Raw genomic sequence first — 12266 nt, forward strand, 5'->3', positions numbered from 1 at the left:
GTCACTACATACCTTATACTGTGGCACAGGAATATAAAGCATCAGGCCTCATTATATAGATTATTAATATAATAAGGCACAATCAAGGACTACATCAATTCTTGGTTTATGTTCAATCTTTATTGCAAAATTTAAAAAAAAAACCACTAAAAGTTTAGTTTTCTAAAAACAAATATACAAAAAGGCTGTGTACATGTACACATAAGGAGTTGTCTAGTCTTCATTCAATGCAATGCATCAAATGTAACTTGATCTTTTAGTGGCATAAGCCAAGGGAAGTCATTTCAGTTCTTATAAAATAATTTACATAAATTAGTCAGTTTATGTATTATTTAAAAATCTTCCCACATATCTTGTAAGTCTGAAAATGACTTGAAGTAATAAACCCGATCCCCCATCGCTGCTGAGAACACTACAGGGAATGTAAAGGAGTAAGGGGCAGTCTCTCATACACTGGAGTAGTTGCAGTAGTAGACAGCAGTGCTGGCATCTGACAGCACTGAGGAGATCAGCCCATTTTCTGCAGCCTGCTCATGGCCGTGGTAATGCATCCCTACTTCGGGCTTAGCCATATAATCAAGATACTGGTCAAATTCAGTCCTGTCCACCTCGCTCCACACTTCATTCTGCAGCACTGGCTCTGCTCTAGGGATCTGTGGAGACTCTGGTGGAGGGGAGGGTTGACCAACTTGCACAGAATGAGGTCTACCAGTGCTGGGCATGTACATCTGGCTGTAGTACAGCTGTGGTGGGGTCTGGCACCCCAGCATATTCTGCACAGGGCTCCCTTGCCGCATCTGCTCAGGCTGTGGAATATGCCTACCAAGCATAGTAGAGGCAGGATTCTGCTGGTGGGAGGCATATGGACTGGTGTAGGGGTATGGCATCATAGGGCGATCTTCTTGGGCAGGAGTGAAGAAGGTATGCTCACACTTATCCAGAGGTGAGGTTTCTGGTGTGGGCAAGCTGTAGTCCTGATAGTGGGCACCAATGACTTGAGAGTCTCTGTAGTGATGACCACTCTGGGGTAGCTGGCTTGGGTGATAGGACTGCTCTGTGTCCCCAAGGCTGAAGTTGTCCAAACCCATCTGTCCATCAGCGCCCAGCATGGTGGGGTCAGCCTGCTCCGACATCTGCATGAAGCTGCTGTCTGCCCTCTTCATCCCCTTCACCTGCTTCCTCCTGGGTCTGTACTTATAATTGGGATGATCCTGCATGTGTTGTACTCTCAACCTCTCCGCTTCCTTCATAAATGGTTGTTTCTCAACCAGTGCAAGAGATTTCCAGGACTTCCCTGTAAATGACAAAAGCAACAACATTATGATCTGATTATTGTCACAGAACATTAGATCTTGCTGCCTAAATCCCTTCACTAGAGCCTTCATTGATGGGATGACCAGTATAACCATAACAAGGCCAGAAATAACCCAACCCCAAAAATCACTACACAAAAGCTATGTGCGAAGAGGCTTAGGTGGGCGCCATGGAAAATAATGCATATAGGAGGAGTGCACAGGAAAGGGAGTAAGATGTCTACTTGGAAGGAAAAGGCAAAATCCTTGCACATCCAAAAATTACACTTTTGTTTTACAAAGTTGTCTTTATAAAGAAAATGGAACAAGAAGACAACGCATTAACATTTAATAGCAAAAAAAAAATTCCATTTTATTATATAAGGCTAAAAACTTGAAATAAACCCTCCATGTAATCTCCAAAACTCTGTACTATTAAGTGAATCCATGCATTAAGTAAAATGGGATACTTGCATTTGATCTGAAATACACAGGTTAAAAAAAAATAACCACCAAAAACTCATCATGGGAACATAGCCTAACAAATCTGAATACAGTAACCTATAGGCTAATAACACATTTAGAAGTAGTGTACTTGTTAATCAAGACACAATGTAATAAGAAAAAAATGTACATTAAATGCTTGATACAAATCTCAAATATATAATGTATATTAATAATTGTGCATGCTTAAGGTTGTCATTCTTTAACCTATAGCGGCAGCGTAACACTTTATAGAGAAACAGAACATTATATTCTCATTATAAAATGTATTAATGACATTTCTCGCACAATCCGATGAGAAATATTAGGAAAGAATAAATAGAAATTAATGCGAAACTTTGACAAGTAATAGCCGGCATAGTTATACAAACGTCTCTGTGCCCCTGTAATTTCCCCGCAGCCCCCGGTGGGTGGGCGCCCCCTGCAGCCCCCGGTGGGTGGGCGCCCCCTGCAGCCTCCGGTGGGTGGGCGCCCCCTGCAGCCCCCGGTGTGTGTGTCCCTGCAGTCCCCGGTGTGTGTGTCCCTGCAGTCCCCGGTGCCCTTACCTAGCATCTTGCTGAGCTCGGCGTTGTGCAGGTCCGGGTTCTGCTGCGCCAGCCTCTTGCGCTCATCCTTCGCCCACACCATGAATGCGTTCATGGGGCGGCGGATCCGGGCTTCGCCTTTACTCCTGGAGCTGGAGGCTTCTTTCTCCTTGCTGTCCCCCATGGAAGCAGACAGGGTGCCAGGTGCCCACTGGCCCAGGGCTGGCATCATGACTGGCACCGAGCACTTTCCCTGGTCGTCACTGTCGTATCCACCATCAGGGCTGCTCATGTCTGGAGAGAAGGCGCTCAGCGTCCGCGGTGCCGTCCGGAGATCGTGTCTGCTGCTCCTGGTGACAGCACCGCGCGTCTGGCCGGCGCTGTGGTTATAATCACCGCCCAGAGGCGGGGCTACACGGCAGAAAGGTGTGATGGGTGGGGCCAGCCTTTCTAGGAGGTGATGAGCACGCCCCGCGCCGGCCCCGCCCCCACCTGTGCTCGGAGAACGGTGACTGCACTGATCCTAGAGCCACAGCGCTGCTGGTCTCATAGAGAGCGGACCCCAGTGCGGAGTCTAAAGACCCCCAGTGCGGCCCCGGCTCAGGCCCTCAGATCGCTCATCCATCCTGCAGTGCGGCCGGGAATCCTCACCCCAGAAATCCGCTGTATAGATGTAATATTATATAGTGGGGGGATCACAGAGCACGTGACAGTGAGGGGCCATCTCCACAGAGAGGAGGCAGTGATGAGCGCTGGGAAGACGGGAGGGGACGGGAGAGCTAGTGTCCTACAGAAGGGGCCGCGGGAGATGGGCGCTATAGACGGGGAGAGGGAGAGTGAGCGGACGGTACATGGCGGGAGGAGGAGTCCGAGGGAGACGGAGCCTGGGAGGGGGAAACCGGAGCAGGAAAAGCCACAAAGAATACTGCCCGAGAACCGGAGCAACGACAGGGAATCACTACTGAGAAGAAGAAGAATAATAGTAATAATGAGAATAATAATAATTACACTGATCGTATTCCTAATACAGTAATATTATCAGTGTAATTATGTATTATTGGCGGATGTATATCTCTCCGCATTATTATTACTGATAGTATTGCTATTAGTATTATTATTAGTGATTATATCCCTGTGCTCTTATTGGTGTAATTCTCCTCAGTATTAGTATTATTATTATTATTATTATTATTATTATTATTATTATTATTATTACTGATAGTATTGCTATTAGTATTATTATTAGTGATTGTATCCCTGTGCTCTTATTGGTGTAATTCTCCTCAGTATTATTATTATTATTATTACTGATAGTATTGCTATTAGTATTATTATTAGTGATTATTTCCCTGTGCTCTTATTGGTGTAATTCTCCTCAGTATTATTGTTAGTGTAATTATTCTGCTCATTATTCCTAGCAGTGTTATCCGTGTCCCTTGTTCTCGGAGTGATCAGTAGTGATATTAGTGTCCTTCTTCTTCCTCTGCCCCGATCTACAGATGTCAGTGATCTCCTCGGTTCCTCCCACAGGGTTTTCGCCCTCGGACACCGGGAATAGTGACGGATCCTGTGGGATCCGCTCTCGGCTTCTCTCCCATAGAGATTATTGCCATCTCGGTGATGGAGTCCGGGCTGTTGGTTCTTTGCCTTTTAATATCTCTGGTTTTCATGACTTTCTAGATCAGATTCTCTTCGCGTCTCTTTCTCTCATTAATCTTCCTCTTCTTTCCTCCTCACCCGTCTCCGGAGCAGCCCTGTGATGTCTCCATTACTGATCTCAGTATTAATAGTGGGGTCTCTGATAATCGCCATAGAACCCGCATTCTGGTGTGACCTCAGCCCTGCTCTCCGCACACTGTGGCTACAGCCCTGTACACACCTGCGTTAGCCCTGATCTTCTTGTCCTATGGAGATTCCGCTAATGGCCCCCAATCTGCCCACAGTGAGGGTCCCGGCTGGCTCAGATCTGGGCGGGATGATGCCAGGCTGCTCAGTGCTGGACATGATGGCTTCTCTGGGGTTTTTTTCCGTTTTCCTTTTCTTTTTTCAGCTGAGGAGATTTATAACTGATCAGTCCCATGGAGCCAGCAGCACCCAGCGTTATAGGGGGGAGTTCTCACTGAGCGCTATGGCTCCACAATGCCACCTGGGAACCTGGAGCTCCAGGAGTCCTGAATAGTGACAGCTCCAGTTCTCAGGGTCACCACCAGCGCCCCCCAGAGGGGCAGCACCGCCGGCTGCCTGCAGGGACCTTTCTCGGTCCTGATATTAGGACAAGCTTTAACCTCTTCTCTGCCTGCAGCAAGTTTACAGAGCTGGGATAAAGAGACTACTGCCTGTGACACATCTATCAGGAGGTCGCTTAGGTTCTCAATCTACTGGACCTCATTGTAGTCACTAGGATCAGAGAGATTTTCTGGACAATCTTTTATCTATTTTTTACTTATAAACACGATTAGCTAGGACTGTGAAGTCATGAAGATATTGGCGCACCGAGCATAGCAGAACATAAGGGAAAAGGTGCAGACAATAGCCCAAAGGTAAAGTGCTACTGGCGGCTGTGGCTGACAGCAGGCTCATCTATCTGCCCAGTCCACCGGGTGCAGTGTCGGCACCAATACACATTATACACCTGTGCGTCTCACTGATCCCCCTGCTCAGCCTGTGGCTATGTAAGACCCCCTTTATCTAGGTCTCCATCACTGCCCCCACATCCCATGTACCCACCACTTCCAGTGTGATTTATAATCGCTCCCCTTCTCCCTCTGGGTTATAATTTCTCCCATTTCTCTTTTATTATTTAATATTTTCTCCTCTATGACATAATAACCCTCCTCCTCCTTCTTTATCGATGTCATAATAATTTCTCCATAGAGGAAAAGGGGGGACACCAAGCGCACGAGGGTCTACTGCAACCTCCTACTCTCTGGCCTCCCCTCTAGCACTCTGGCACCGCTCCAGTCCATCCTACACTCTGCTGCCTGACTAATCCACCTGCCTCCCCGCTATTCCCCAGCCTCCCCCCATGCCAGGCCCTTCACTGGCTTCCTATTGCCAACTGTGAGTCAGTCAGGCTGACTCTTATAAAAATGAACAAGGGCTGGATTGGGCAAGACTTCTCTACACCACCGAATGATAACAGCAAACCATAACCTTCAATACAGTGTCTTTTTTTGGGAGATGTATTCCCAAGCACCTCTTCACACCCACACATGGGTATACGTTTCCTGATTTTGGCTATTTGGTGTTATCCTCCTCATCTTCATCATCCACCACCACAAGAACACAAAGGTGAATGTATTCTGTGATGCAACAGCCACTCTAGTGTTTTGCAAGGGTGTTTATGATGCCCACAAAAAACATAGGTACCCCCCAGGGGGAAATGTTTGTCGGCCTATACACTTAGTTTATGGACATTCCAAGTGTAGGAGACCCGCTCCTTTAAATTGGGAAAAGATTCATAAGACATCCTCCACGTCTCTTCAGTCACCACACCACTAGAACAGGAGGGTGAACGTATTCCGTTATGCAACAGCCACTCTAGTTTTTTGCAAGGGTGTTTATGATGCCCGTAAAAAAAACAAAAAAAAAATTTGTAACCCCAGAGGGAAATTTTTGTCAGCTCGTACACTTAAGGCCCCTTTACATTTAGCGATGCACCAGCGATCCGACCACGATACAACCCGGTCAGGATCGCTGGTGCATTGCTAAATGGTCGCTAGTGAGCTGCCAAACGGCAGATCTCACTAGCGATGTAGCGATGCAGCAGCGGTCGTTACTTACCTTTCACACGCAGCGATGATGATGTCCTCCTGCCCGCGTCCACACGTCGCTCGTCAGCAGGAAGCGCCCGACGAGAAATGGACCCGGCCGATCTCGCGCGATCAGCGGGGGAGCTGGTCGGAGGTAAGCATCACAAAATCGGTGACGCTTTAGCGATATTGCTAGCGATATCGCTATGTCTAAAACCCCATTTAGTGTATGGGCATTTCAAGTATAGGGGACCCGCTAATTTATAATGGGAACATTTTTTTTATGAGGCTTTTCTCTATGTCTCTTTCAAGGGGCATTGGAGTGGAGTGCCTTCTAATTTTTTTACAGGCCTTGCATTCACTGCATAGACAAACAGTATAGGAGACCCACTTCCTAATAATGGGAACATTGTTTTCAGAAGGCCCACACTTTGTGGCAGGGCAGGCCTTGTATTCAATGCATAGGAAAACACTATGGGAGACTCCCTTTTTTTCTAATGGGAACATTTTTGTCATGAGGCCCTCAAGTAAGTCTATTGAAAGGGTTATTGTGGTGCGTGTTACTTTGGTGCAAGGCAGGACTTGCATTCACTTCATGGGCAAACTTTATAGGCGTTCCAAATGTATAATGTGAACTTGGTTTTCCTTGACGTTGGTATTGTCAAGTATTTACCTCGTAAGGGGATATCAAGCGTCTTGACTTACCCCAAAACCCCCCACCGTGACCATAAAATGACCACCCCCAACCCGGCGCCAACTAATACACAGACACCGGTATTTCTTTTTGGAATTTTATGGCCACAGCAGCCTTTTATTATAACAATAAACAAACAATAAACACTGTATCATAAACAATACAATGAATTTAACCCTGGAAGGAGAAGTCCTTGAAGCCACAAGTTCGTGGTGAAATAGTACAAATATCGTGGACAACCCCAGACCATTTGCTCCCAGCCGTTACCCCACAGGCTCGGGAGCACCAGCACACCAATAGATGTTGTCCACAAACTCCTTGGGGATCCGCCCTCTTCCGACGGAAAACTCCCCATCCACCTTTCACCAGATCACGACTAGCATACCTTTAAACGAAGGAGACCCTACCCAGAGAGTCTCCCATACCAATTTCCACCGACTTCAAGGACTCCCCCTCCCCCAAAACCGCCATGACCCAAAATAGAATCACGTACTACCAACCCAAGAGAAAAAGGGAGGGAGGGTGGGACTGCTCAGGAGCTGGGACAACAGGAACAGAGGGCGGGCACCCCCCAGACCCTGCATTAAATACCCCCTAGCTCCCCCTCCCCTTTAACCCTTCACCTTCCCTCACTAACTTCCAACCCCCCGTCATGTTGGCCTCCGCCCACGCCTCCTCTAGGGGGTTGGGAGGCTCACTCCGGCCATTTCTGTGGCCATCCAGTACGTGGGGGTTCAAAGGCTTATTGGGGTGCGTGTAACTGTGGCAGGGCAGGCCTTGCATTCAATACATAGCCAAACAGCCACTTTTGGGTCTTCATCCTCAACTCTGCAATTCTCCACTGCCAGGTGTTCTTCAGCCTCAACACTGCAATTCTCCACTCCAGGTTGTTCAGGCTCACCACTGCAATTCAGAAATGCTGGCTCTTCAGGCTTAACACTGCAATTCACTGCATTGTCAAACAGTATAGGAGTACCATCTTCCTAATAATGGGAAGTTTGGTTTCATGTGGCCATCCAGGACGTCTGCGTTTTGGATTATTGTGGGTGCGTCCAAATTTGGAGCAGGCCTTGCATTCACTTCATGGACAAACTTTATGGGAGTACAAAATTCATAATAATGGGAACTTTGGTTTCATGTGACCATCCAGGACATCTGTTCCAAGTGTTTTTGGGGTGTGTGTTACTTTGGTGCAGGGCAGGCCTTGCATTCAATGCATGGGCAAACACTATGGGAGACCCACTTTCTTATAAAGGGAACATTTTTGTCATGAGGCCCTCCTGTACGTCTCGTCAAAGGGATATTGGGGTGCATCCTAATTTTTGGCAGCCCAGCCACTCACTGCATAGGCAATAACAGTATAGGAGACCCACTGTTTAATAATGGAAACAACAATGCATAGACAGCTGATGGCCCTTTAAGAAGATTATTGCCGCCTAGTGCCACTATATATAAAATAGGCTTTGGAACTTCCAGAGTACTTCCTTCATAAATGAAACAAGATGTGTCTGATGATGTGTCACACAGCACATGGTCAGCTAACGTTGTTACATGTTAAAATGACATTTCCCAGTGAATACATCTGTATTGGTTGAAAGCAATGGTAAAGTTGAAAAACGCATCAAACACACTACATGTGAACATAGCCCTAGTGGTGGAGGTACATTTTTTTTTTTTTTTTGGGGGGGGGGGGTTATTTCTTTTGCCTTTCATACAAATTATTACCCTGGAAAGGATGTCCCTTAACATATTTCCCAGGAAAATCCATTTTGGTTTTAGTATGTTTTAGTGTGCGCCTGTAAAAGCAGCGTCACACTCTGACATCATTGTTCACAGTAGAGACCTAGGAATCCGAAATGCTTCCAGGAGCCTTCCCTATGATGTTCCCATGTCGTTTGTGCACTGTTCCCATGGATTTCCGACATTTTTATACCCTAGAAAGACCCCCGGAGGAGTCGTGGCAAAAAGATTGGGTTTCCCATAGACTTACATTGGGCTCGTTGCTCTGGTCGAGTACCCGAGTATTCCAATTTGCTCGACCCGAGCAACGAGCACCCGAGCATTTTAGTGTTCGCTCCTCACTAGTCACCTCCCTACTAACCAGAATCCCACAATGTCTGTCCGCTATTTCATCCTTCTCCGCTAGATTTCTAAAACCTAATATGGACAAAACAGAATTCATCATCTTTCCCCCCATCTCACTCGACACCCCCCCCCCCCCCCCAACAGACCTGTCCATTAAAGTAAATGGCTGCCCACTCTCACCAGTAATCCTTGGGGTAATCCTTGACACTGCTCTCTACTTCAAACCACATATCCAAGCCCTTTCCACTTCCTGACGACTTCAGCTCAAAAGATATTTCATGGATCCGTACAATCCTCAGCCAAGAATCTGCAAAAACCCCATTCCATGCCCTCATCATCTTCTGCCATGACTACTGCAACCTTCTGCACTGTGGCCTCTCCTCTAACACTCTCGCACCCCTCCAATCTATTATAAACTCTGCTGCTTGACTAATCCACCTGTCACACCACTATTCCCCAGCCTCTCCCCTCAGTCAATCCCTGCACTAGCTCCCCATTACCCAAAGACTCCAGTTCAAAACCCTAACCATGACATACAAAGCCATCCACAACCTGAGTCCTCCATACATCTTTGACCTCGTCTCTCGGTACTTACCTGCATGCAACCTCCGATCCTCACAAGATCTCCTTCTCTACTCCCCTCTTATCTCATCTTCCCACAATCACATACAAGATTTCTCCCACACATCACCCCCACTGTGGAACTCTCTACCCCAACATACCAGACTCTTGCCTACCGTGGAAACCTTCAAAAAGAACTTGAAGACCTACCTCTTCCGACAAGCCTACAACCTGCAGTAACCACCGATCCACCAAACCGCTGCATGACCAGCTTTACCCTCACCTACTGTATCCTCACCCATCCCTTGTAGATTGTGAGCCCTCACGGGCAGGGTCCTCTCTCCTCCTGTACCCGTCGTGACTTGTATTGTTTAAGATTACTCTACTAGTTTTTATTATGTATACCCCTTTCACATGTAATGTGCCATGGAATAAATGGCACTGTAATAATCAATAATAATATCAACAACAGAAATAATCACTTAAATAGATCACACCGTAATGACCTATAATATATGAGTTTCACTTTTTGTATTCAAGAACTGAAATAAATTAACTTTTTGATGATATTCTAATTTTGTGAGAAGCACCTGTATCTGTACAGCACTGCTCTCCTTTCCTTCCTCCTGCATATTAGGGCTCATTCAGAGGTCCATTTTTTCATGTATGAAAAGCGCGGTTCTGGTTTTATCAGTGATTTTGTTTAGCATTCCATTAGATTTTCATCCAAATGTCATCACGGTGTGGTCTGAGGTTTAGCAGTTTTTCTCAGATGAGAGAAAAAACCCTATCTACCAGATCGTGAGAAAGCAGACAGCACTTGGATGGCATCCGACCGAAACATTGGTTTGCATTGACGATTTTGATCCAACACTTGAATCAATGTCATAAGTCTACGTGATTTTGCGTGGAGCACTTGTTTGACAAAAAAAATTCAGACGTGAACAACCCCACAGAGTAACACGGGTATGAGTGCTATCTGCTAAAGACACAGATAGAACCTGTACGTGAAAAAATGACATTTGTATGAGCACTTAAGTGAGAGACAATAAGTGGACTCGTACTTCAGCTAAACCAGTGTTTCCCAAACCCCATGCTCACGGTCCCCAACACATGTTTTCAGGATTTCCTTAGTATTGCTCAGGTGAGAGAACCCATGGCAGCTTCTGATGCCTTAATAATAATTCCATCACCTGTGCAATACTCTGGAAGTCCTGAAAACATGACGTGTTGGAGGTGGTGTTGGGCGAGTGTGCTCAGATAAGGTGTTATTCGAGCACGCTCAGGTGCTAACAGGGTATCTTCGGAGTACTCGAATACTATGTTTGAGTCGCCGCGGCTGTTAGACAGCAGCAACACATGCATGGATAGCCTGTTTGATAGACAATTACTGCATATGTTGCTGCTGTCTAACAGCCGCGGCGACTCAAACATAGTATTCGAGTACTTCGAAGATACTCAAATATGCTCGGGTGCTAGCAGGGTAACACCTTATCTAAGCACACTCGCTCATCACTAGACTTGGGGGCCACGAGGACTGGAGTTTGGAAAACACTGAGTTAAACGGTCTGACAGCTCAGATATTTCTGTAGCCAGCTCCATACAATCCAGCCATGTCCAGGTCTTTTTTTCCACCTTTTATTTCTGACAGTCAATTTACATCTAATTACTATTGGTACAAGTAAAATGGCTGCAAATAACAAAAACTACTGTCTACAGTTCTTTAACTCATCAGTTCCCTTTCAGTTGTAGGGCTTAAGCAATAAAATACCTTGAGATCCAATTACAAAAGGATCCCTCAATGTTCTATTCAAACTTTCGGTTCCTTCACCTAAAAACAGGCCCAAGGGCAAATTTACAAGGTTTGGGAATGTGGCCATCTTTAAAATAAACTTTTCTACCCTGGATTCTATTTTTAGTCAATGCCATTTTTATTCTTATTCCGCAGCTATTCTTCCATGTCCTCACTACTACAAATGTTGCTGTGGGGTGGGAATCTGGGTTCTTTCACACCCTCAGGCGTTATTCAGACGTCCATGATGCACATACATGTAGTGCCCATTTTTTCAGAGATAGAACACTTATACATTATTATTCATAGGTCTGATCACATGTCCATGTTTTTTCATGGACCATGTGTCCCTACGAAACTTGTGGAGATATGGCAGTGTTTTTCTGGTATCACAGATGAAAAGTGGCAATACAAGTCTATGGGTCCGTGAAAACCACATATCGCTCACGGTTGGCATCAGTGTACAGTCCGTGTGCTGTACGTATTTAACATTGCAGAGTATAGGAGACGTTTTATCACTTATGTATTCATCCTTCCGTGAAAACACTGACGACACTATCTAAAGTGAAGGGGGTCTTATGGAGCTTCTTTTGATCCTAGTCCATCCATGCTCTGTCATCCTGACACTGGCTTCATCAGACAACTCAAGTAGCAAATGCAAAATTAAAGTTGCACTAGATGTATTCTGATTTAGCAATGTAATCATTGATGGGGAAGAATATTTTGTTAACGTATGTAATTCTCCATATAACGAGAATAAAGGTTGTGCCCTGTTTCATGTATTATCATTGAGGAAATCATATTACAGCCTAGATGCTTTCACCACAGATTGCGCCGTTTTTTCCCCACTAAAATGACAGGCGCCTTGGGAAAGTTAACAAACCGCAATAAAAGTGAAGGAGGTATGTTGGGCACCAGCGCCATTTGTCATTCAGCGGATCCAGAACTGCTCTATGGTTTCCATTCAGATCCTAGGACAGTGTACAATATTTATTACACAATATATTTTAGTGTATAATTTTTCATTGTGTTACAGAACTAAATCTATATAGAAAGAGACAG

The 12266-nt window shown here is 45.7% G+C and overlaps 1 protein-coding gene across 1 annotated transcript; it reads right to left on the reverse strand.

Moving 5' to 3' along the window:
• Positions 1 to 324: 324 nt before the first annotated feature.
• On the reverse strand, positions 325 to 2912 carry LOC141097046 (transcription factor Sox-17-alpha-like). Its single transcript, XM_073584005.1, has 2 exons — positions 2342 to 2912; positions 325 to 1294 (listed from the first exon to the last, which is right to left on the reverse strand). The coding sequence occupies exons 1-2, from the start codon at positions 2610 to 2612 to the stop codon at positions 447 to 449; spliced, it is 1119 nt and encodes a 372-aa protein (XP_073440106.1). The 5' UTR covers positions 2613 to 2912; the 3' UTR covers positions 325 to 446.
• Positions 2913 to 12266: the final 9354 nt, after the last annotated feature.

This window comes from Dendrobates tinctorius, unplaced genomic scaffold (genome assembly GCF_039654945.1).
Source record: "Dendrobates tinctorius isolate UK_male_01 unplaced genomic scaffold, ASM3965494v1 ptg000082l, whole genome shotgun sequence".
NCBI classification, from domain to species: Eukaryota; Metazoa; Chordata; class Amphibia; order Anura; family Dendrobatidae; genus Dendrobates; species Dendrobates tinctorius.

Bases quoted from the DNA above. Each gene is read 5' to 3' on its own strand.
- LOC141097046 (XM_073584005.1), bottom strand. From the start codon at position 2,612: ATGAGCAGCCCTGATGGTGGATACGACAGTGACGACCAGGGAAAGTGC. The intron at 1,295-2,341 runs GTAAGGGCACCG...TGTCATTTACAG, and splicing joins CGAGCTCAGCAAGATGCTAG to GGAAGTCCTGGAAATCTCTT.